We start from the raw sequence: 26,039 nt of genomic DNA on the forward strand, positions 1-26,039 counted from the left end.
TCTCCCGTGCTCTAGTATGATTGACCTGTTCGAACCTCACAGGAGGGCCCGAATTAAAACAAATTAAAATCCCCCGCTAGGGGGTATTTTGCCCTCAGCAATCAGATTAAGCCTCTTACGCTCAATTTCCCACCCAACTCTTGGTGTTTAAGCCTTTCAAACTCCAACAACTCATTCCTTCAATTCACTCATCCCAAAGTTTCATGTTAATCACTCAACACTTAAACAACCAACGCTCATATAAACTACAAATGGATCTTCCAGACTAACCAACCCCACATAACTACAACAACGCAATGTATAAGCAACTCATGAAACAGGACAAACCAGCCGTGGAGCTTCCCCGTATCTAAAACATTTACCCACCATATACTAACCTAGCTTCACACTGTGCCCAAGAGCCAAGTTCTTTACTCACCGATACCGCTGGAGTCGAGCTGCCCCGACCGAAGCCAATTCAGCCCGGATCTCCACGGCAATGTCCTCGGCCCAGACACAGTGACACTCCAGCCTAAAGCCCCAGCGCAGCGGTGCTCTAAGCCGAGGAAAAAAGATAGCTCCAAAATGTTTTCATCCTGCTACATAAGCTAAAAAATACATCGCGCAAAATATAAGGTTGGAAATGAAATACTTAACTCGACATGGACTATTCGCCACCCCAATCTACCTCAACACAAACCCAAACAAATTACCACCTGTGCGGTTCCCCCAAAACCAAGTAGGCCACATTTACGCCTGTACGTCTCATTCACCAATCAACGCCAATTATCTAGCTCGCACCCACTCTATGCCCCGCATTAGCCAATAGTGGGAGTCGAAGCCTACATACCAAAGTCCAACGCTTACCGAAAAAAAAAATCCTGGTCAATTACACCGAATCGAGCCCCCAAATGTCATGACTTCCTGGCTCAAGGCCGCCAACATAAAAGGGGGAGACCACACCAGAGTATATTAAACGCAAAAATGGGTTTATTAAAGAAACTATGTACAGAAGTCAGTAAATGTATGCCAAAGTAAAACTGTGGTGTATGTCAGCATAATGAAATATAATGCAAAAAGATGTGTCAGTGGGGAGCGCAGCCGCAAGTGTGATGTCGAGCCAGCAAGCCAGCCAGATGTCTCTCGCGGACTGCGAGGTCCAGGTTTTATCCAGCTCCTAATTACGGCACCAATTAGCCACGTCATCAGAACCCTAGAGCTCCCCCTGCAGGCCGAGAGACAAACACAAAAGGAGCAGCCAAAAACTGACAGACCTAGAGGGCTAGTGATGAACCCAGCACGGTAAAGCTGGAGCGTCACACTAGCCACAACCCGACAGGTGTCATAATACCAGTTTCGGCCATTGGAGGCGGTATGCGGGCAACATAACCGCCAGCCAAACTGCAATACACATTTCTCGGTTGTTACTCTAGGGTAGACCAACTCACTTTATGAAGGTATACTGCCCCCATCTTTTATGGAATGTGGAGTATGAATTGATTTTTTGGCGGACATTACACATGGCACCTTTAAAGTAAGCTACTTGGGCTCACGCAAACTGTCAAACCACTCGCCTATGTGGTGCACCCCTGGTTTATACATCCAGTGTTTATGTTGGGTAACTGTATCTGGATGTGTTGCTATCAGAGCAAGACGTTAGAGATGGCGCATGACATGCAGTGATGCCTATATTTTTTTTGTATAAAAAAAGCGCTATTTAAGCACCGAAAGGAGGCACCGAAATCCACGTTGTTATTCGATGCAGTTACTACCGTTTGCGTCGGCACCGGTGCCATATTAGAACCGTGTTTCGGTGCCTAACCCTAATCATGATTGGCGGATAGTTTACTGTCCTGTCCTTAATGCCATTTCTACAGTGTAACAATGGCTATGTGATATTGTGTCCTTGGTTGCGAGAGGAATGTCTTTCATACATACAATGTGACCACACGTTATTGTAAATGGGTCCAATGGGTCCAATTTCACATTTTCACAATTTCACATTTTTCTTGTTTTTTTAATCTAAGAGTATTTAGTTTTCTGTGTTTTAACTGAGTTGAGAACTGTAGGTGGTCTTCCCATTGTATAATGACTAGACAGGGGTTACTAAACCTGTAGACAGCTTCTGCAACATTGCCTTAACAGGCATACATTGCCTTTCAACATACCGAACTCACATACATATTTTATACTTGCTCAGCTTTACTCCTTTTCTTTATACAGCCATGCTAAAATCAGCCTAGAATTGCAGCAACAGATCTGTTTCGACCTCACTCTGACCGACACTACGGTCTAAAAAAGGAATGATTGCCTTTGTTCTGCCTATCACCGAGACCATATGTCAACAAAGTCATGCCCATGACCTCCGGAAGCAGAACGACTCGAGCTTGTAAATAGCGGAGATTGCTCCGGTTCAGTCTCTCACCTTGATCGCCTCATCTGAGACCTGTGATACATTGAGCACGCATACTTTCACTGCTTTCTTTGCTTTGACTGTGTTTGTTAGTCTGCATGTGGCAGTAACCTGTGTTTTTTCAGGAAACTTCGCTTAACTTTGTTTAACTTTGTTTAACTTGTTGACGCTTTTCCTGAGTTCACCCCATACCGCACGGGCGGAGGGGCTAGTGTGAGCCTGCTGCCTGGCGTTCACAAGACTGCCGCGGGCTGCCGTTTCAGTGTTATTTTCCTTTTGTGTGTGCCAGGTTTCGGGTTGTTGTTTGTTAACTACTGTGTACCTTATCTGGCTGTTCGCTGGGCTAGTTGGGCTTGGTGTGAGCCTGCTGGGTGCGTTTTGCGCGACCGGGGGCCACCGTTATTATTTCTGTTTACTGCTCTGGCAGCCGGAACCTGTGTGGGCCTGATCAGCCGTATGTGCGGGCCGGCGGCAGGGCTAATGTTACTGTGTGCTTCTTGTTAGCTTTGTTGTTGTGTGCTAGGCTACTTGCAAAAGGTAAGTTTAGCTGTTTGTGTCTGCTAGGTGCAGTCTTGCACGAGGTGCGGGCTGCTGTGTGTATCTGTTGTGTACCCCGTCGCTGCTGTCCGCAGCTAGCTGGGCCAGTGTGAGCCTGCTAAGCGTGTCCGCACGCTGCTTCAGGCCACCCGTGTACTGTATTACACCACTGCTGTATCTCTTTACGGGCTGCTGCTTGCAGACCCAGTGCGTTGTACGGCCAAGGTAAGTGCCTTATTGTATTGTATTGTGTTGTATTGCATTGTGTTTTTCTGTGGTAGGCAATGGCGGCACACTACTGCAGAGTCTGTAGGGCCACGATGGCCCCCAATGACGGGCATAGAGAGTGTCCCGCTTGCCTTGGGGCCGCCCACCTCCTGGAGGATGTCGACAGCCCCTGCAGCGCAGCCTGTGACCTTCCTAGGGAGGAACGGCTCCGCCGGGCTGACCAGGCATGTGGCCACGTGCGTGGACGGGACAGGCGGGCGCCACCGACCGACCATCCCACTCTCATAGGCATGGCCGTAAGCATACGCACAAGCGTAAACGGCAACATGAGTCCCCTTCCAGGCATGATCAGGTGGAGGTCCCTGGACCTGCTAAGCGCTCGGCTCCAGCTGCCGTGACCGAGGGTAATGGCACGGAGTCGCTTCAGATTCTCTCAGCTCTCCAGGCTCTGGCTAGGAGGATGGACAGGCTGGAGGGTCTCCAGGGCACGTCATCCCCTTCTCTGCCCCCTGGCCAGGAAGGTCTCTCCCTATCCAGGCCTGAGAGCCATGGTGCGGATGTTGATCTGGGTGATGTGGATGTGCTGTCGCTCCATGCCCCTCGTTCTACGATCGATGACGTAAGCGGGGACGGCCTCCTGGATGAGCTACATTCAGACATGGTGCAGCCAACTGATGAATCCACGGTGCCAGGGGAGGTCCCCGTCGGCTCCTTGATGTCACGGGTGTTGAGTGCCTCCAAGATCCTGGGTCTTCAGGCCCCTATGCCAGACATGGCTTCCCTTGGGGGCGTCTGGGAAGGCGTCTAGCAGCCCACCACCCTGTATACCCGTGGCAGTGGATTACACGAAGGTGCTGCAGACGGCATGGGGTAAGTCGCTACAGCGCCCCCAATTCAATCCAGGTTGCCGTCAGCTGGCAAAGGCTGCCTATCCGGCCGACTCAGGGCTAGGGGATATGCCACCGGTCGAGCAGTCCATCGCCGCCTGGACTTCCCTGGGCCCTGCCAATGCATCTCCCAAGCCACGCTGCCCGCGTAAGGAGTGTGCCAAGACAGACCGTCTCATCAGTCACTGCTTTGACGCATCAGCACGGGCAGCCCGTATGGGCAACGCCCTGGCCATCACTCTGGCGGCTCTGCGAAAAACGATGAGCCCGGAGGACCATGATGCAAGGGCCCTGGTGGATGCCGCACTGTCACCCCACAATCACAGGAATAGTGATTCGTTCCATCCAGGAAGGGGAGTGGTTTACGTCTCTGGATCTAAAAGAGGCTTACTTCCACGTCCCTATCTGCCCAGCACACAGGTCCTTCCTCCGCTTCGCCTTCCAAGGCAGGGTGTTCCAGTTTCAGGTCCTCCCATTTGGCCTTTCACTGGCCCTCAGAATTTTTACTCGCATGGTGGCAGCCGCGCCAGCCCCCCTGCAGGTCCAGGGCCTAAAGATCCTACTGTACCTGGACGACTGGCTAATTTGTGCCCCATCTCAGGTGCAGGTGGTGCACGACACCAACACGGTTCTGACCCATATCCAGGCCCTGGGTTTCACGGTCAACTGGAAAAAGAGCAACTTGCAGCCCCGCCAGCAGGCGGATTTCCTTGGTGTCCTCCTCGACTCGGTCCGCATGACGGCGTCTCTCACTCCACGGAGGGCAGACAGCTTGACCGAGGCTCTGACAGGCTTTCGGCTGGGCAGACTGGTCACCGCCCACAAAGTCCAGAGGCTGTTGGGCTTAATGGCCGCGGCAGCTGCGGTACTGCCATTGGGCCTGCTGAAGGCACGCCCCCTGCGGTGTTGGTTCAATGCCTTTCAGCTCCACCCGAGAGGCGACAGGCATGTGAAGTTCGGGTGTCTCCTGCTTGCATCCGAGCCCCTGCGTCCTTGGGCCGGACAGGAGGTTCTTACTCCAGGGTGTTCCACTGGGGGGCCTTCCTCACAAGAGGCAAGTCATCTCGACAGACGCTTCTCTGACAGGCTGGGAAGCTGTCTGGGAAGGGCTGTCAGCGAGGGGCGTGTGGCCTCCCTCCTGGACGTCAGAGCACATCAACGTCCTCGAGCTGAAGGCCATCCATCTCGCCCTGCAGAGGTTCCTGCCAGGGTTGGGCGGCCAACATGTTCTGGTGAGGTCAGACAGCACCGGGCGGTGTATCATGTCAATCACCAAGGCGGCACGAGGTCCTGGCGGTGCCTCCAGGTGGCGGAGGAGTTGCTGTCATGGGCATGGCCACGTCTGGCTTCAGTGAGGGCAGTACACGTTCTAAGTGTGGAGAACAGGGCGGCCGACATTCTCTCCAGGACCGGGCCACTCCCGGGGGAATGGAGATTGAACCCAGAGGTGGTCAGCCAGGTCTGGGCTCAGTATGGGACTGCACAAGTGGACCTGTTTGCGTCGGCAGAAGCGACTCACTGCCCAGAGTGGTACTCTCGTGGGACAGGGGAGGCAGTTTGGGCCTAGATGCTCTGTCACAAGACTGGCCGACAGGCTTGTTGTACGCTTTTTCCTCCATCCCCTCTTGTACCTCAGGTCCTGCGGAGGGATCAGGGAGGGCCAACACACAGTTCTGCTGGTTGCTCCACGGTGGCCGGCGAGGCCTTGGTTTCAGACCTTCTCCGGCTCCTGCGGGTCAGCCATGGCAGTTACCCTGCCGGCCGGATCTTCTGTCACAAGCAGGCGGGCAGATCTGGCATCGAACCCAGGTGCCCTGCGCCTGTGGTTTAGCCCCTGCAGAGTCAGTCATTGAACAGCTAGCTGAGTCTGTGCAGGAGACTCTGAACAACGCCAGGGCTCCTTCTACTAGAGCTTGCTATGCACTCAGGTGGAGGATCTTTTTTGGATTGGTGTGCCAGCTTGGGTCTTGAGCCAGCGGTTTGCCCTGTGCCACAAGTTTTGCGCTTCTTGCAGTCCTATTTGGATCAAGGCAAGGCGGTCAGTACTGTGAAGGTTTATGCCTTGGCCATTTCAGCCTTTCACCAGGGTGCGGATAACAGGCCCTTGGGTAGGCATCCACTGATTGGTCAGTTTTAAAGGGGCCCGCCGGTTGCGTCCAGTTAGCGACTTATGGCACCAAACTGGGATATGCCCACCGATTTAATGTCTCTTACTGAAGGCCCGTATGAGCCCATTTTAGATGCAGATCTGCGATCTTTGTCTCTGAAAACTAGCTTTCTCCTGGCTCTTTGTTCGGCCAGGCGCGTCGGGGAGCTGTGCGCCCTCTCCGTCAGCGAAGACTGCCTGAGGTGGCAGTTCCAGCCGTCTGCTGCCTCACAGGCAGAGCGCGACAAGTTGCTCACTCTGTGCCCAGTCAGGGCTTTGAGAGCTTATCTGGCCCCTACGCAGTCGTTGAGGAGGGAACACACTCAACTTTTTGTCTGTTATGGGGCGGCGAAGCAGGGACTACCGCTTTTCAAACAGCGGCTGTCACATTGGCTGGTTGAGGTTATTTCCCATGCCTACCAGGCTCTGGGAATGCCGGTCCCTTCGGTACATGGGCTCCTCCACCAGGAGTATGGCTTAAATCTTGGGCTGCCCTTAAGGGGTACCAGCAAGCGATATCTGTGCAGCGGCTTCATGGGCGACGCCTTGCACTTTTACCAGGTTTTATAGGGTGGACGTCACTCGCCCAGCTCCGGTTGGCGACGCTGCCCTCATGTCCGTGACCGAGCGAGGTTTTAATGGTTAGCTTAGAGCTCCTCGCGACTTTTTTGGTATGTGTCATCCCTTTTTAGACCGTAGTGGACGGTCAGAGTGAGGTCGAAACAGATCGTAAGTTACGCATCTAACTATGGATCTGTGAGACCGAAGGGATGACCGTCACTATCCTTGTCGCTTCGGACCATCCTGAGGCTCAAGGTAGGAGACTGAACGGGAGCAATCTCCGCTATTTACAAGCTCGAGTCGTTCTGCTTCCGGAGGTCATGGGCATGACTTTGTTGACATATGGTCTCGGTGATAGGCAGAACAAAGGTGATCATTCCTTTTTTAGACCGTAGTGACGGTCATCCCTCGGTCTCACAGATCCATAGTTACATGCGTAACTTACGATTTCATTTGTATGCATCTTGTGAAGAACACCAGTAGCGGGTTGGGTTGGAGCTGCTGAGACAGTGACACACACAGATGTTTCCATGCAGCTCGAGCTAAGATGCTGAGTGTGTGTTTGCCAAGCTTGGATTAAAGGTGAGCCATTCAGGAGAGGTTTGATAGAGAAGTACAGGATGAAGAAAGTCTCGCACTGTTCCTGTGTGTGTGTGTGTTTGTTTGTCTGTATATATATGTGTGTGTGTGTGTGTGTGTGTGTGCACCTGCTTTTTCCTCACACATCCTATAGAGGCAGGAAATCACAGGAAATTGCATAGAGGCATAGGGCCTGTTGTGAAACTATAAGACAGCATGTATATAATCAGATCTGTTAGGCACAGTATGGACCCATAGACATGAATCTCTAATTCCTATTCTTTACATTTATCTCCATTCATCTCTACACAGCAGATTAACTTAAATACATGATGGCTTTGCAAGGAGTTACCAACCAGTGCACTTGAAATATAAATCCATACTTCCAGTGAACGCAAAACTGTTTTATCCAAGGCTGATGTTATTAGGTGTCAAAGCACTTATGAGTTAATATCCCACACCTTTTTATGTCAACAGTCAGGTGACAGTAATAGAGGGTTCATAATAACATGGTCAGACATTAAAATGGTTTCAATTCTATTTTGTGGTAAAATGCCATAATTCATGGTAGTGGATTTACAAATGTAAAATACAAGTAGGGCCTAAGTGCAAAGGTACACATAGACAAATCAAATTCCATTTTGAAAATCGAATATTTTCTCATGCCCATGTGTGGGAATGTTATGGCAGCAAAAGTCTGTGTAAGATATTTATATATTTATTTATGCCTTCATAATCCCAATGCTCTTATGTTTTAATATTGAAATGCATCCAACCACGTCACTTCCACGTGGCTTACGCAAAGAGTTTCACAGAATGGTGCAGAGAAACACAATTATTGATTTATAAATGGCTGAAAAATGGCACCAACGCAACAGACTGAACCAATGATGTAAGTTAATAAGTTACAGTGATGAGTTAATAGTCGTAATAACCTTCCGCAAACTCAGGCTAACGTCCAATCAGAGTATATTTTATTGTGCAAATATGCATACCTTGGCACCGTACAATTCTTTAACTATGCCCCTTGCGGATTTCTTCGCTAATTCGGGATTTACAATCAACATTAAATACGGCTATGCGCATTAAAACAGAAATGAAGCGAAAAACCTCCATTTCAGTTTTCAGTATGGTCTGAACTGACTCACCGTTTATTTCCCTGGCAAAACTGGCTTCCTGGTGCCTTCTGTCTTCGCCAAAGTCAAGTGGCTCTTGCATTTTCTTTTTAATTGTGCCAGCAGTCACTCCAACTTATCGTCCAAGGGAATGTCGCGATAGCGATGCAGTGTCGGTAGGCTACTTAATTTGTGCTCATCTCGAGTACGTATTTTGGGCTGTCATAATGTTTTTGTAGTTTCTTTTGTTTATAATAGGGATGAGATGAACAGTGTGTTAGTTTGGTTTCGTCAACAAATAACTTCTTCAAAGAACGGCTGTCCTGAAGGATTGTAAAACAAGCAAGTGAATCATCCACTCAGGTGCTGATGGAAAGCGTAAATGATCCCACTGCAATCTCATGCAACGTCGTTTACATGGAAACCATCTATATCTCAGACCATATCTGAAATCTTTTAAGTGCTCAATTTTGTTTATATAATTATGCCCTAGTACATTGAGAATACGCCAAAGTGCTATTTCCCTGTGTAGAGCATAACTGCCGCATCTGACAGTGGAATCTCCTTATAAAAACTGAGGGTGAGTTAATCTACACCAGGTTTCAGTACGACGTACAAATATTCAAACAAACTGGTGGAAGTTTGCTGTTGGCCACCTTGCACGACTTCGTCCAGACCCTCACACTGAGATTCTTATCGATAGTTCCACTTCAATGTCCCACGACTAAACCAAAAAAGGCGCTTTCCTTTCCCCGTTGCAACGCCATCGCTGCGCGTCTGCTGCAAGTACCATTTTAATCCAAACGCAGTGCAAGCAGCCCACAGTAAATGGCTGCTAAGGCGGACACAGTGTTGTTCTACGACTGAATTGGGTCCGTTTCAGAGGAACATCTCTCTACCTTGATTTGAAATGAAATGAGGGCTATGTAAGTGTGAAAGAATGGGAAAGGGGTGCCAGATGCAGTAGGAGACGTCCATACGTGCTTTCTCTTAGTGGCTGTGACGTGATATTGCAGCCCCAGTCCTGGAGCTCAGAGAGCGAGCAGGCGAGAAAGCGCTTTCCATCTCACTCAATGCTAAGTCAGGATCTGAACATCTCCCTGCCGCCCCGGTAAGGATTTTGTCTACCTGCTGCCGTCTGTGAAGAAAGCAAGGACAAGAGCAGATGATTCATCGAAATACCCTCGCATAAATCTGAGTCGGTGGATTGTTTTGCCTCGTTAGAACAGGCTGTTTCAATTGCGCTCTTTGCGCTCGGCGGGTTCCGTTTAGGTGGTGGATAGACGGGAGATGAGCCAGACTGAAGTCTAACGCATTTTGTGCTGTTTGCCCATCTTGTTGCGCTGGACTTCTTTCTTTGGCAATGGGAAGTATTGATTTGCGAGAAGCCAGCGCATTTTGTTATTTCTAAAGGATGTGTACAAGTATGTGGGAAAAATAGCCATAGCTTCCGGAGTGTAAGGTGAGTATATTATTATTAGTAGTAGTATTATAATTATTAATATTACCATTACTAGTATTATTATTATGATTATTGAGACATACAACCAGAAACATTATAAATGGGAAATAAAATGGACATGATCTAAACCGTGCCATTGGTCCTAGACGCATTTGAAATCAAAGTTACATGTTGAAGGAGGTACATCAGAAACCAGTTGTTTGGAAAGAATTTGCTGTATGTAATCTATATGAATGGTTATTTTATGGATACCATATCAACCGTTACATCCCGGTTAATGTTAAGTAAATAGATGCTTTCCCGTTTTTTAAAAAAGGTGTAAAAATGAGTTTTGGCGCCGTCTGTGTTTGATAAAATTTCTGTCTAAAGCCATATTTAATTATGTCAATCCGTATAATTGTTCTCAAAACTTGGATTTGAACAACCTAAAGCATTTTCATTTTAGACCTCTGAATATACCCCATCCACTCTTCATTTGACTATCGGACTGGACATTGCTGCATGTCATGAATAGCGGTAGCCTATTTTATCCACTTCGTGAGAGGAATAAGGCGATAAAGCATCTGATGTAGCTTATTCGCCGAAGTGAACGGTTAAAGAGTCCTTTCGTCCTGTCGAAACTGGCCCCGCGCAATATACTAGGCGCAGTCTGCATCAACATATAGTTATATTGTACCTATAAGCGCTTACACCACAAAGAAATGTTCATGCGTAAAATGCCCAATCCCCAGTTTCAGGGAATATTCCGATTCTCTAGACACCATCTTTTCACTACATTTCAATGCCTCCACACCGCTGTGACACCGCACACAGCTGCAATGCCTACAGGATTAATGCAATCAGGACATCGACTAGCATTTCCCCCCTGCTCTCTCTCTCTCTCTCTCTCTCTCTCGATGTCTTGTTGATGGAGCTAACCCGACTGCAGACTGACAAATTACAGAAGTAACGAGTGTCACAAGCGATATTTAGATTACACGAGCGGGACTGTCTTGAGACTTAAACCAAATATAGGCATAATAACACAATTGACGGCTCTGACCTCAAGTCTTTCACAGAAGATGTCTTGTTTGCGTTGCGATTTATTTTGTTGCCTACTTATATTGGACCGACCACTGTTGAATCGTAGGCTACTTGGCTATGACGTTTTCAAAGTCTTGACGTCGCCCCTTGTGTGGCAAACAAACCATTTACCACAATAGTTTATGAAAGTGGTTTAGGTAAAAGTCTCCCTAGCCGATCTGACGAAGGTGATGTAACCAAAGTAAAAAATGACATATTGCTTTTTAAATAGCACCTGCGGTCAGAAAATAGGGGGTTACGTGGCGAAATACCAATTTATTGTTGGTCAAAAGATGCCATGGCACTTTCAACGTGAAATGTATGAGCACCTGTTTATCGATGCAATACTGTATGTTATAGATGTTTCTTTACATCATCGATTTACATAGGCCACCACTGCTGTGCAGCCAAAACAAAGGCCAGCGCTGAGAGTCATTGGCTAATATGCTATGCCTGGTTACTAATGTTTCGATGATTTTATAAGGGGAATCATGAACTGCTGCTATCTCTCTAGGTGGAGTTGCTAAGAATTATTATCTAAAATTTATAGAGACCACAAGGTGGCAATGTTTATCCGAACTGTGTTTGACTCACTGTGAAAAGACGAAATAACCGATAATAATAGCAAACCATTATTGCTAGATATTTGTTTTCTAGAAGAGGGAATACAATGAACAAAAATGTTATTAATGTTAAAATATCAATCAAATGGGATTTAGCCATTTGGGATGTAGTTCATGTGTAATCTGTGACTGACAGCTATTGTTCATTTGCGTGCCATTTTCCTTGTACTTGTCTCTTGCAGGCCAAATGACATAGGATGAAGGCTATTCGTAACCTGTTGATTTATATATTTTCCACCTATCTGCTGGTTATGTTTGGATTAACTGGTGCCCAAGACTTCTGGTGTTCCACTTTGGTGAAAGGAGTCATTTATGGATCTTTTTCGGTGACTGAGATGTTTCCGAAGAACTATACCAACTGTACTTGGACGTTGGAAAACCCTGACCCTACCAAATACAGCATCTACCTTAAACTTTATAAACGAGACTTGAGCTGCTCAGAGTTCTCCTTGTTGGCTTATCAATTTGATCATTTCTCACACGAGAAGATCAACGAGTTATTGCGGAGCAACGAATCTATCGTCTACCTTTGTGATTCTAAGCATATATATGTATTTTTGCAGTACGATAAGAATTTCGTGCAGCTTCGGCGGGTTTTCCCTTTCGATTACAATGGATTGACACCGAAGAAACCTGAGGAAGATCTGAAGTCAGTGGTGGAGTTTTTGGTTTTGAATAAGGCGAGTCCAAGCCAGTTTGGTTGCCAAGTGTTATGTACGTGGTTGGAAAACTGCTTGAAAGGAGAAAAGGGGACTGTGGAAACTTGTGGAATGGTTTATACAAAATGCACCTGTCCTCAACATTTGGGCGATGGAGATTCCGACAATATGCTCATGCTCAACAATGTGGTCTTGCCTTTAAATCCCCAAACGGAGGGATGCCTCACCCCACAACTGCAAACTGCGCAGACGTGCAATCTTAGCGCAGAGGTGAAACGGCCTCTGAAGGAGGGTGAGTACACAACCTTTCCTGGTGGAGCAAACTTAACATTCATACTGATTGATGTGGTGTATATTAACGACGCACGTAATGTATGGATATCCCTCCCTGTAGGCCTACCCTCTCCCCTCCCGTTCAAAGCATGACTAGGTTGTTGTCCTTGAGAAGATTGAGCCTATCAAAAAGTATGGATGACAAATATCAATTGCATCGCAATCAGACGAACTATTGATTTACTTCTATCAGTTAGGCCTACTCCCATTATTTTTCTACCTCACTAATATAAACAGAAAAGCCTTACCTTTTCCCTATTATAATGGACACAATTAAATATTTCAGTGAGTGCAATATGAACAGGTAGCCTAAATCAAACCAGGTTGTTTTCCCAAGGACAGTGTTCCCATACTGCGGATAAAAAGGCAGTCAGCAGTGTTTAAATCCTAACGAATAAAAAGAAAACGTGTCTGTAGATGAAAATTAACACTGTTGGCACTGTCCATGGAGTCCTACAACCAGTTTCATTTGGTGTGTCTGAACGCATTTAATTGAAGCTTCACTAATTACCTGGTGTAAGCACACATAATCTCCATCAGTGCATGGGTGTTTTCTGACTTTGAATAGACTGACTCAGTCGGTGCAGGACTTCATTTCCTGCCATGAAAATGTATAGAGGATCTTTAGTATGTCTGTGCCAACGACATGGTGCCAACCATACAGTGGATGAGCAGGCAGCGAAAAGAAGAATCAGATTTCAGTTAACTGTCCTAAACCTCAGTAGCTCTACATCATTTAGCAATGAGGTGACCATGTATTGTAGTGTAGGGGGAAAATACAGAAGTGTACCATAGCTGAGTGGTAGATAATCTGATAAAAGTATATATTTTGTCTACAGGCTTTTTTGTGTGATGGAAAAGTAAGGTAGATTGTGTTGGCACTCAAGTGGGAATGGTCTTACAGTCACTGAATGAGCTGATGGTTGAAAACAAAAGACTGAAAACAAATGACTGAAATTAATTTCAAGGATGATATTTTTATTTATATTTTTGTGGAGGATTTCCCCCAATTTAACTGAATGAGTATCTTTACATCCCATGTTTTTTGTTCTGGTTTTCAGGAAATGTAAAATATGTTGTGTCATGTAAAATGTTGACTTTCAGGCCCACCTGAAAGTATTCTGTGTGGCTTGAAAGATAAGCACCTTACCTCCCCTTGCTAGTAGAGAGACTGAGGCTTAATGATGCTTAGAGAGGCCCTGCAACAGGATGACAATGGCCTGATCTAAGGCCAGGAAAAGGAGTTCTCTTCACTGCCGTGTAAGTGAAGAGGAGGGAGTCAGGTGTGGGGGAAATCAGGATGCATAATGACAAATTCAATTTGTCCTCCTCCCACAATTGAGAAAAGAAGTAATACATCAAGAGGTTTTAAAACAAAGAAGTAACCCCTTGTGGCTTCCACTTTATTCTGTCCCTTGAGAGAATGAGTGCCATCTTTGATCAGACGAGATGGCTAGGTTTGGGTATTATGGAGGCTAGCTTAAGCCTCAGTAGGCCTCTTTGCAAATCCTGAACATGTAAATGAGCCGACTCCATTTTTCCCCCGATTTCCCTCTGACTGTTTTAATATTTGCACAGCATTAGGCATAGAATGAAGTTGTAGCTCGTCGGCTTCTAATTGTAAGTACGAAAGCAAACATCTGCCTCGTTTTCCCTTGGTATCCACCTAGAGTGATATCATTTAGGTGGAACGGTGAGTTGTCCTCCTCAACTGAGAAAGCATCAGCAAGTTCTAAATCATGCTTTTAATGACACACAATCTCCCCACTGGTCTTACGTCAAGATCAAACTTGTTTTTTGGTGCTAACACAGTATGCATTTGGTATAATTTTATCCCTCAAATGAAACATTGCATATTTAATTATCAACGTGTTAATAATAGCATATGTTCACAGGCGTTATTTATTTATTCACCCATTTATTTATTTACAGAATAGTGTCGAATAGCTTCTATTTATAGGGTGTGTGTGTGTGTGTGTGTGTGTGTGTGTGTGTGTCTGTGTGTGTGTGTGGATACACGAGTGCTTGCATGTGTGTGTTTGTGTCGGGGAGAAGAGTCTAAATCCTTTTTCCTCTGGATAGCCGGTAGATCACGACTGGATTTAAAGGAGAGTACCACGTCCTGTTTCATCACATTAGCCATGCCACTCTCTCTCTCTCTCTCTCTCTCTCTCTCTCTCTCTCTCTCTCTCTCTCTCTCTCTCTCTCTCTCTCTCTCTCGCCTGATGGAAAATCAGACATCACTATGTGTCGCTCCAACATATCTCAGGATAGCCCAGTGGGATGGAGTTGTTTTGATCTGTTGATCAAATACATTGTGAAAGGATCAACAAACCTTGTGATGGTGTCACTCTTTAATGTACCATTGAAAGGGAGGATCCCTGAAAGCTTGATTCTTGTGGTTGCCAAACTGCTGTTGCATGAGGCAGTATTACGAAGCACATCCTCTGAAAAAAACATGCTTTTTTTTGGAAGGCCAGCTGTGTCTACATTGATGCACATTGTAAATCCAGGAGAAACCATGAGTTTTCTGGCTGCTTCATGACTCCCTGTCAGAGGTATCCCAGTGAGATTTTTAGAAAATGTGATATTGACCTTTTCACAATGGTCATATGAACCCCATTATTCACAGTCACAACCTCCCCTCAAGAACTTGTCGTCCTCCAGCTAAAAAGACACTTTTTCTGACCATCAGTGTCCAGGGACTGTTGTGTTGTGCTGTGTTGTGTTGTGTTGTGTTGTGTTGTGTTGTGTTGTGTTGTGCTGTGCTGTGTTGTGTTGTGTTATGTTGTGTTGTGTTGTGTTGTGTGTTGTGGTGTACTGAGGGATAACCTTGGGTTTTCATGTAGACATGCTCTTTGACAGTTTTACTCTGTTCATCAGCTTCTGCTCCAAGCACTAGTCATACAGCCTTGAAATGAATTATTTGCACCATAATAGGGGTTTTGCTGCGTGAGGAGGTAGATATATGTCGCTGACATTTACAATTTACAGCAATGAACCATCTTAGCCTGAAAGGAAAGATACTGTAAGGAAGGATACTGTATATTGTGAAAATGCAAGCCTAAGAAGGCTTACTGTATTATATTCATAGTCATACTTCATAGTTAAGCAGACTGGAACATATTTGCCCAGTTTGTAGGTTTGTAGAACTTAGAGTGACCTCAAATTCTTTCACATAGCTTAGGTATTGATGCAATATGTTTTTGTGCAAGGAACCATCCTGGTTCGTCAGCCATTGGTTGTGGATCCACTCGGTTCTTTTATAGCCCATTTTCTCCATTTTAAGCCGTTCTGACACTTCATGTGGAATTAGATTCAGCTCCACCAAATTGTCCCACTTACATTAGTCACAAATGAATCTGGCCCAAGCAAATGGAGAACATCTTGAGGCATTGTCTCATTATATGACACTCTGTGCATGCCTGCCATTGGCTATTATAGGTTTATATATTTATATATTCGCCATCCCGGCCCTGAGAACTCACCAGATGCTGCTTTCGAGAAAATAAGGCGTTACGTATTTCATTGTGTGAGAGGCATTGTGTCACTCAGTCTCTTTGCTTAACGGAGCTTCAGGGCCTTACTGAGGTCTGAGTAATGACAAAGACTGGCATTAATAAAGTCAAATAGACTGGCACGCTCTCCGCTGGGCCATTCCTATGAACTCAACTTGGAGTGGCTGTCCCCTGTCAAACCCACAGGATAAGAGCAGTTGCAAAATTATGATATATTTGTACATTTGTTCTTCACAGAGAGACTGCAGTAATTTCCTGTGTATTAGCCACATTTTGTATTCAACACATGACAGTGTTTTATGCAAATTGAAAAAAACTGTGTATTGACCGCAGTGCCCAATGGACCAATGAATCGTGCTTTAATCATAAAGAAGAATGAAGCAAATAAATGCATTCCCATGTATAGCCCGGCCCTGTGTATTATCCTTATGGCTGAGGAAATTTAGCAAAATGAATGTGTATACCGCGGTTAATAGGCAGTAAACTATGTGTAAACATTAGCTAGAGAAGCAAATCATTGAGGACCTGGAGTAAAATAGCACACATGTGTCTATGTTGCAACCTTGCCATGACAGTCTAGGGAATTTAAGATTGACATGAAACTTCTGCGTTGTATCTAAGGCAATGAAATGAGTAATCTGCTACTATTCAAGTAGCATGAATGGGCGAGTTCAGATTCAAGGATGGATGTTGTACAGACTAACAGGTAATCTTTTGTGATTCTTTGGTAATGAGTCTACCAATTTGGCCTTATTACCATCATATATTATACACCAAGGGCAGAGGTTAGAAAAAAAACATGTTACTGTACTGTAGTCAGTCAGTGTAACCACTAAGAGCAATAACACATAATAAAGAAGAGATATTGAAATAGGAAATGCTGTGTGTATGTACCTATGAGAGCAAGTCTCCTTTAATTTGGCAGCAGCTGCCATAAAATTTCCTAGCACTGCGGCACCACCGCATGGCGTGGCCTTTTATTCACTTTGGATCTGAGTCAAGCCACTCAGTAGTCACCCTTCATTATGCTCAGCCTCTATTGTTCACTGCCCTCGCTGGCCATTTTAGCTTCAATCCCCAGGAAGATGGGAGAGCTGCCTAAATGCTTCGTGTATATTTTTTTGCACATTTTTTTTTTTTTTTTTTTTTTTTTGAGGGGATCCGTAAAAGTCAAATGTTATGGCGCCACTAAATTTAATACAGATAAGTGACTCCCCTTGTCTGGGGCCATAATTTGAATTGCCAATCTGATCTTCCTTGTCTTGTCATGGAGATGGTAGTGAACCATTTCTGTATTGAGGAAATGTCCACATGATCATATGGCAAAATTACAGTTGTACATGTAAACAGAAATAAACACACAAATGATTACATATTTGGCATTTAGCCATTGTTTGTTTATTTTGTTAGTAGTGTGATGACATGTTGGATGTTGAAATAGTGAAGGTAACACAACTGCTGATGTTGCACGTGTTAAACAAGGCTGTTCCATTCCATTAGTGCTTACCTATGTCTCGACGGGTCATGCATACAGACCACTTATACTGCCAGTATGCTTACAAATTAGCATCTGAATTAGATGAAGTAGTGGTTGGTGAAATATTGAAATATATTGAGGGAGATCAATTGAGAAATTGAGACAATTTGATAAAATGATATGTAGTATGATAATTAATTCCTACAAGGGTTGTTGAGAATAGTTAGGCTAGATCTTTCTGACTAAAACAGGATGTAACTCTTAATGACAATTCTGATTGGTGCTGATAAGGAATTTTGGCAAGGTGACACAAGAACTGAAGAGGCAGCATAATAATATGAAGAATAACATGAGATCGTCTGATTGTCTTTTATCACACTCTGTTGAGTCAGATACATTGTGATACAATTGAATACTTGCAGTAATAGGTATAAGATTGTTTAAATAATGTCATTTAAACATGAGCACTTTGCTGAATCACTAAATTTCCAAACTCAAGATCCCCAAGTGCACCATTCTCTGTGATGTGATGTCCAAACATGCAGCTGTTCGTCACACACTTTTGCCTGCTTCTTCTCTCCTGTGTCTGCATTGGCCCACTTCAATGCGCAAAAAAAAGAGGTGCCATTTACAAAAAGAGCCCTTGCAGCTGTGTTCTTTCAGCTCTGCCATACATCCCATTTCAACTTCAAAGCCGCTTCGCTGGCTGGCACCAACAACAAGAGTGTCACATGAGGAATATACAGGCTTTGGCGATAACACAAAATGCTCTTTGCATTATGTCAGGTTCAGAACCTCTTCTTTTTGAGGTAATGTGCTAAATTACGCTCAATTTAAAGTCTTTATGCAAGCACTGTAAGTGTCTCTTCACATGTTAATGGAATGGCAAGGAAGTTGTTCATTTATTTAATTTATCTGTTAGAGGATTTATTTCGTTTTTTCAGTGTATGAATGTAAAGCAAAGTAAAGTGAGATACCGAAGTAAGGCTTTACGGGGGAGAAAATTCATTTCTTTTAGGGTCAGCACTATTGATATTTTACAGAAACACACACATACATACATACAGACACACACACACACACTACAGTGCAATGGTAGTACTTGCTCATGCATAATTTATCAAGCAAGTGAAAGAATAAACAGATTATAGACAGTGCACCAAAAAACTGCTTTCATGCCTTTGACAGCTGAATGAATAAGTTTTGATTACAGTCTACAGCTCGCCGTAATGGCCCAGTCAACTGGTTAAAACAACACTTGGTTTCACTGTGTGGATAACAATGCATTATTAATACCTTTTCAGCTCTGTATTCACCATGATACCCTCACTGTACCCTTCAAAAGACCAAACAGGGTAACGGCAGACAGTAGACGTGGTACAAATGAGCCAACTGTGCTATTGGTCACAAAGCATGATTGAGGCAAGTCTAATACCTCCATGTTTTAGCCACAGCCCCATGGCCTGCTGCTATTTCAAGAATGGATGTGTTTCGGTAGAGTTCACCAGAGCTGCAGTTATAACATGGCACCTAAATCACAGTCCCTCACATGTAAACACTAGCTGCTATTATCGTCGGCCATACAAATTGCTGTTGCCCATTCAAATGCTATAGATAAACTGCTGCATTGACAAATTCTGCCATAATGCTGCTCTGATGATGGCATTATCTTGACTAATGTGTTTCACGGGTATACATTTAGAGGATCGGAGGATGGCATTTAAAGATTGTCCCTACAATGACTTGCCATGGTGAAATATTAGTTTTGGGGTGGTGTATTGTGAGTTTACATAATAGTATGTTGTTGGATGGTTTGATCTCCTCCATAAATTTGTCTTGGCAGTAAAAACTCTACAATGCGTCGAATTACAATGCTCTCTGAGCCATAGCTTTATCTGTTTTAAATATTAAAAATTGAAGGTTCCCAGTGTGCCGAATGAAGCTCAACATGCATTATTTAAACATGGTGATAAATTCATCATAAATATTAATTTGCCATTATTTATCTAAAATATAAGTAATGAGCCATCTTCTTGCATTCATGGAGGACTTTAATCCTGTGGTGTCTCTAGGGGTGTTGTGGAATCGTCTTAGCACAGTTTCACTTAATAGTGTGCAGTCTGTTTGGTCAGCAATTGGACTGAGAAAGCCTTTGAATTTGCTTAGTCTTTTTTGAAAACCTTGTTTATCTTACGAGAAACATAAACTCAAGGTCTGTAAGTTGATCAGAGACATATTCCTCGTCAAGAATATACAGTTGTAGCTTCTGCTTTGGTTCTCTAATAGTCAAAGCTATTATTTTCACAGTCGTTGAATGAAGCTCTTCACATTACAACTTCTCTTTGTGATCAAGGCTTCGTTGTAGTCACTGATATTCGCACGGTCAAAGCCTACATATATTGGTTTTTATGAAAGTTGATATCCAGAACTTAATTTGTTTTAACATGCATTTGACTTATTATTGTTTGGGGAAGTTTGACATCATTTTGTAATTAGTTTACATTTTTTACAACTGAGAAATCTGAGAATGTAGGCCTAAGCCTGATGATGTGTCATGCAGTTTCAAAGACTGACATTCTCATTGACAATTTAAATTCTTTAAGTCATTACGTAAACTGACATACACATGCAGTGTGTGTTGTTATATGTACAATGGAATGTTACAGAACGTGCCGTGGTCAGTGGGGTTTAGCTTTCAGTATTCCAGAATATTCAATATTTTAGCTTCTAGGATGACTGGCCAGGGCACTCTTTGCCTCCTGCTCCCATGGAAATATGTGGCTACTTATGGTGGATTTCCTTAATGACAATAATAGCCTCTTATTTTTGCCTGTTTTTTAACATTAAAATTCAGCTCCTCTGGTTGATACCATCTGGATTGTCACCTAATTTACAACAAACTGTCACAAATATGGTGAGGAGAACCAACAAAATAGTTAAATAAAACATGTCACTTCCACACATGCTAATAAATAATAGGTTTCAGACAGGTGCCAAAGTTGACGGCACAGTCAGTTAAGACTATTTTCAAGTCTGACTGAGAATGACAACGGTAGACCAGTACTGGAAGTATTTTTTTATCTTGAGCATTAGGTGTATTTAATTCTCTCATTTTGACTAGTATACCTGATGTAAAGTAATGCCATGACTGTATATGTGGGAGTACTGAACAAGTTGGTCTCAAACCAAACTTGTATCTTCCTGGGCTGTTGATTGTGTTTATAAGTGATAATTAAATCATACCTAAGTATAAAGTATAATTGTGACATCTAACATTATTGAGCCAAAACAAAGTGTAATCACTTTAATTCTCCTGTGCGTACTCAGACAAGAAGCAAAGTTGTTTTGCGCAAACAGGAAAGAGCCTAATTAACCTGCTCAGTGTGCATAAGCATGGCACACATCATGAATTTTCCTTTGGTAGATTTGACCCAGGAATGACCTTTGAGACATTTACACTAACTTAGGAAAGCTTTGAATGAATTTGTAAAGGATTTTTGGCAGGATGTTACTCCACTACAAGCTCCAGAGCCCTTGTTTGTTAGCGTAGTACAACAGCGCTGTTATCTTGCAACCATTAATGACAACTTAGATCAGCCGGAGTAAATAGCTACAACAACAGTATTAATTGTTACTAAGGTCTCCTCTGTATTGTAGCTTGAATGTTATTCCTAATTTTTGTAGTGTTTGTTTAATGAATTATTGTAAATGTAATGTACACAACAAAATACTGTTCATGTTCATACAAGCACTTAAGCTTTGTGACACATATTGCTGTTTTTGACAGTGGTAAGCTGTTCCCAAAGTGAATAGTGTTTAACATGTAACACTACAAGGTAGATATTTACAGTTTCCCCACACAATGTCATGTAATCATACATTTTCCTTCAGTCTACTATCCATACAGCTGGACTCTTAAAGATTCAGTAGTTTACTGTACATTTTCACTGACAGAAAAATGTCCACCATGAAGAACCCTATTAACCCTGCACGGTGGTTATAAATGTTCACCCATAACTTTTTCTTCAGTCTGCCTTTCAAAAAGTTGCCAATTTCAAATGTAACTGGGTTCTTAAACATAAAAAGTGCCATTGCATGTGCAAGCTTATTTTCTTTGACTTCAAAAAGGCTGAAATATGAATATGGCCGTCAAAAGTAATGAGTCTCTAAGGAAGGCTTGTTCCAAACCCTTTGTAAGTCATTTAAATTTGTTTACAACCAGCATATATGTAATGCAAAACCATAAATAGCTACTAATCAATTCAATTTATCTGCTGTTGTTTGAAGAATAATAACATAAATGTATTTCTTAGCTGTGACTATTCTTCAGTCCTTGTGCTAGAAGGGAGTCCTTGACGTTTTCTTAAAGGCAGACCAATTAGCCATGACAACATTGCATTGCAGTGTTTGGATACAGAATTGATTCTTATATATGAAGTCCATTAAAATGTTTGGGGGGTGGCCTATCTCAGATTAATGTTGTCTGGTGAGTCACTGAACACTTGGTGTGGTGGCTTGCCATTTATTAGACAGGGGAACATCAAATGTAGAAAGCAATTTGTGTCCTTATATTCAGGTCGTGCATTAATAAATGAGCCTTCCCTCCTAATGATAACTCTGGGGACTATTGACTGTTACTCGATGGTGCATTGCGTTCGTTAGACAATATTTTTTATGATCCGGAAATTGTGGAGCTGTTTATCCTCATGCTGCGGTGACATGTTGTTCCAGTGTCACGGTAACTGGCAGCTGGCCTCGGCCCCTCAGGTGTCCTGTGAGTGCGTTGCCAGACCCAAATGTCAACCGCCATGTCCCATGGAAGACCGTTCACTAGCAGGTTGAAAAGTGTTTGATTAAAGCGCTGTGGCCTAAAGACAACAAACAGACCCAGCAAAGGCTGAATCACTTCCCTCTATCAGAACAGCCTCTCTGCGGCTTAAATTTGAATTTTCCCATTTTGTTCCTTTTCATGTTAAATGAAACCAACTATACATCTCCTCATACAAGGTGAATGGAAAGGATAAAGGACTATTCACACCAAGAACAATAACTATAACAATAACAGCAAAAAAGTATCGCTCTAGCTAATATGATAACGTCCACACATATACTATAACAACGACATGAAGAACAATATCACTGGAAATCACTTTCAGAGTGATTTTGAGAACAATAAAAAGCTAATAGCCAATCAGAATCCATCAAATTTTAGACATCACACTCATCAACAAGAGGAGAGACTTTCCTTGTCATTGGTCAGTATGGACGCACAAACTGTATTGTTCTAGTTTCGTTCCTGGTGTGAATGGCCCTTAAGGCCTGTGAAATACATAGATGTCTCCATTTTATGCTCAGTGTCCATACTTCTTTAGATCAAACTTGCAGTCTAAATGCCCATTTCAGCATCAGTGTAGCTATGCTTGTCATTGGATGGCAATTACAGTCCACCGAATGGAGGCATTTGCATTAACATCCACCCTGAAACCTTGGCAAATGAAACTGTCACTCACCAAGACTGTTTATGTCACCAAAGTGGACGGGAAAGCCAATCGAGCCCCAGGAGGGGTGCCTGCTGGTCTAACAGCCGCTGATTGATATTCCCCCACTGATGCGCGAGGAGTGCCCATCACGCAAACATCATTCCAACTACTTACAAAAAGTTACAGTGGACTTTCTCGGTGTGGGAGATTGCGGAATTGAAAATTTGATGGCATGCCAAATTTGAACGAAATAAGCGAATGCTAGGTATTAGCATGCAGGTCGTCATCATCATCATCGTGGCTGCATTTGTTGAAGGCCACTCGCAGATTGGGTAGTGCCTGTTCATACTTTAGTTACACCTGAGCTTCTGTGGCATTTAGGTTTCTAACTGCAGTGCAAAGAGTAGAAAGTGGGAGAGCTTAATCATGTGTTTTTGGGTGCTGTGGCATGTAGTTCCTTTCCATCCTCTTCATCACTGTATACATTAAGTGTAGCCTATACTTCATACAATCATGGATGGATCATGAACTTTCGGGCCCCTGGGCCCAGTTGTATTAAGGCCCCCCCAATTGTTGCATAATGGGAAGGGGGGTTTGGGGGTCCTCCCCCAGAAAATGTTTAATTTGTATGATGTGATTTCCTGTATTCTGGTGCATTTTGGGGATGGCCAATACTTTTATTCAATCAGATTCATAGCCTACATCCTGATTTGTTGCTATTGAGGCAATGATTCCATGCAAAGGCTTGGGATTCAGGGCCCCTGACCCTGGGCCTGGGCCCGGTAGGCCCGTGCAGTAATCCATCCCTGCATACAATGGTGTTAAATGCATGTGTTTATCCCAGCAACATGTCATGTGAAATCTCGATGGCCCCTATATGTTTATTATTGTATTCTATTCGATCTGTTGAACTGTTTGTGCTGTTATACTGCATTGCTTTTGCAAAAGTCTGTGAGAACATTGAGCACTCCATCCCCAAAATTGGTTTTCCCTTTTTTCATAGACTGCTGTATTTCTGTCTAGATATATATTTTTTATCATAGCAGTTTGCACCCACAAATATTATGCCCTGAAGTTACAAGACCTCAAAAGACCTCACACAAATTAATTTTGTTACGTATGTGGTTGTCAGAGAGACTGAGATATTAGATTTCAGGCCAGTTTTATCTGCTTGTATTGAGCAGTCAGACAATTTTCACATCAACACAGTTTATCACAAGTTTGATTGCCTGGGCAATCTTTGATTTGTTGCTTCCTGAAGTGTTAAGGATGAGTAAGGGCATCTCTCTTTCTCAGCACTTGGACAAGTAACAATATTCAATGTGATGACCTTCAAGTTAAGGAGATGGATCTGTCTACTAGCCTCGCGCCCCTGACTGGCTTGGAGTAACCAAATAACGTGCAAAGAAGGATTCAGTTTATATGTCCTGTGTTGTGTCCAGTTCTATGTCCCACTGATTTTCCTATTTAGAGTATGCCATTTTGGTTGTTACAAAGATCGAGAGCCGACATCTATCAAGAGTGTTTGTTTTTTTAATTTGGTGGAATTGTTACATTTACGGCCATCATGTGACATGAGCTGATTATGGTGGCTCAGTCTGACCTGATAATAGGCAAAGGAAAAAAGGAAAATATCCAAAACAAATGTAATATTAATGCATTATGGTGGCTCAGTCTCACATAATAATAAGAAAAGGAAAAGAACCAAAAGCAAAAAACAGATATTGTGAGATGTTTTCATTTCAGTCAAGGATATGAACCTCCACGTCCTCAGCAAGCCTAGTTCTATATTTTATGGTACATATTCAGTGTGCTAGCAGTTTAAAATAGTGGATTACATTCTGGGCTATTTTTGAAAAGCAGGAGCGGAATACTAATTTTGCAGGAATGTATTTGTTTTTAAAAATGTTGAAAGAGACTCAGAGTATCTCATTATTTGGCGTGCAGTTTTTCTACCCTCAACAAGGGCTGATCCTTCTTTTGTTGTTACATCCAGATAAACCTGTCCTTGTAAAAGCTGGTGGTGTTTTTTTTCTTTCTTCGGGTGGCTTGGATGTAAGCTCGTTCAGAGGTGTGCCACAGGGACCAGGCAACAGTTTAAAAGTCATTAGGGACTCCAACAGTCGCCTTCAAGCTGTCAGTGGGGGTCGTGGAACGAGTTAGAGAGGTGATTATACCCCAGATCTTCCTGGGTGACTCCAGACACCAGCTTCACAAGCGGGATAAGGGGTCAGCCAGCTGCCTTTATGAGGTGCAGCCCCCATAACACACACACAAACACACACACAAAGACACATACTGTACAAACACGCACACATATACACACACACTCACACATACAGAGGCACAGGCACAGAATAAAAGTGTCTTTTGGGGACACAGAGCAGAAGAAAATTCCGGAAAAAAATGGGCAGAGGTAGGTTGAGGGCACAAAACACTCCTTTATCTTTTACAAATCATTCATCAGCTTTTATCTAAAGCAGCTTAAGACGGAGTAGACAGTACAGAGCGAGGGCATGTTGTGAATCAGTAGCCACACTCATTACACTCTTGAGTAGACATAAATTGGCCCCTGTCATCAAATACTTCTGATGTCTGCCTTATGGCGCCATTACTAAATTAGTAGTTAGCCCACCTTGTTAAAGAACAATGGTGCACAGGCAAAATTGCACAGGAAAATTGCCATTTCAAAGTTCATAGGCATTTATTTAACAAACAAACAAATAGAACTGATCGAAGGACTAGAGAACTGGCTGCTTCCAAGCATCCAAAATACAAAGCTCAAGCAATGAGATTTCACTTGGTTTTTGACTGATCAACTGCCTGAGGGAATATTGTTGGAAATGTAAGGTATCATGAAAATTCTGACAGATAGTTATAATATTCAGGTTTGGTTTCAGTATCTTTGTTGTTGAGCTATTCATTTCTGTGAGTGATGGCACATTTGATTTGGTTGTGTTTTGCATGGTGTTCCTTTAAT

At 43.6% G+C, this 26,039-nt stretch overlaps 1 protein-coding gene and 1 long non-coding RNA gene across 3 annotated transcripts in view; one reads left to right on the plus strand and one right to left on the minus strand.

Moving 5' to 3' along the window:
* The window catches only part of LOC125311241, a 43,704-nt gene extending 34,564 nt beyond the window's left edge, over positions 1 to 9,140 (minus strand). For both annotated transcript variants that reach the window (XR_007196461.1, XR_007196462.1), the window contains exon 1: positions 8,479 to 9,140. This is a non-coding gene — a long non-coding RNA (uncharacterized LOC125311241). The remainder of the gene's footprint in view (positions 1 to 8,478) is intronic.
* A 335-nt stretch (positions 9,141 to 9,475) lies between these two features.
* adgrb3 (adhesion G protein-coupled receptor B3) overlaps positions 9,476 to 26,039 on the plus strand; it is a 146,777-nt gene continuing 130,213 nt past the window's right edge. The window contains 2 exon segments of the mRNA XM_048269104.1: positions 9,476 to 9,556; positions 11,775 to 12,543. Coding sequence (XP_048125061.1) covers positions 11,790 to 12,543 — 754 coding nt within the window. The 5' untranslated portion in view covers positions 9,476 to 9,556; positions 11,775 to 11,789.

This window comes from Alosa alosa, chromosome 18 (genome assembly GCF_017589495.1).
Source record: "Alosa alosa isolate M-15738 ecotype Scorff River chromosome 18, AALO_Geno_1.1, whole genome shotgun sequence".
NCBI lineage: Eukaryota > Metazoa > Chordata > Actinopteri > Clupeiformes > Clupeidae > Alosa > Alosa alosa.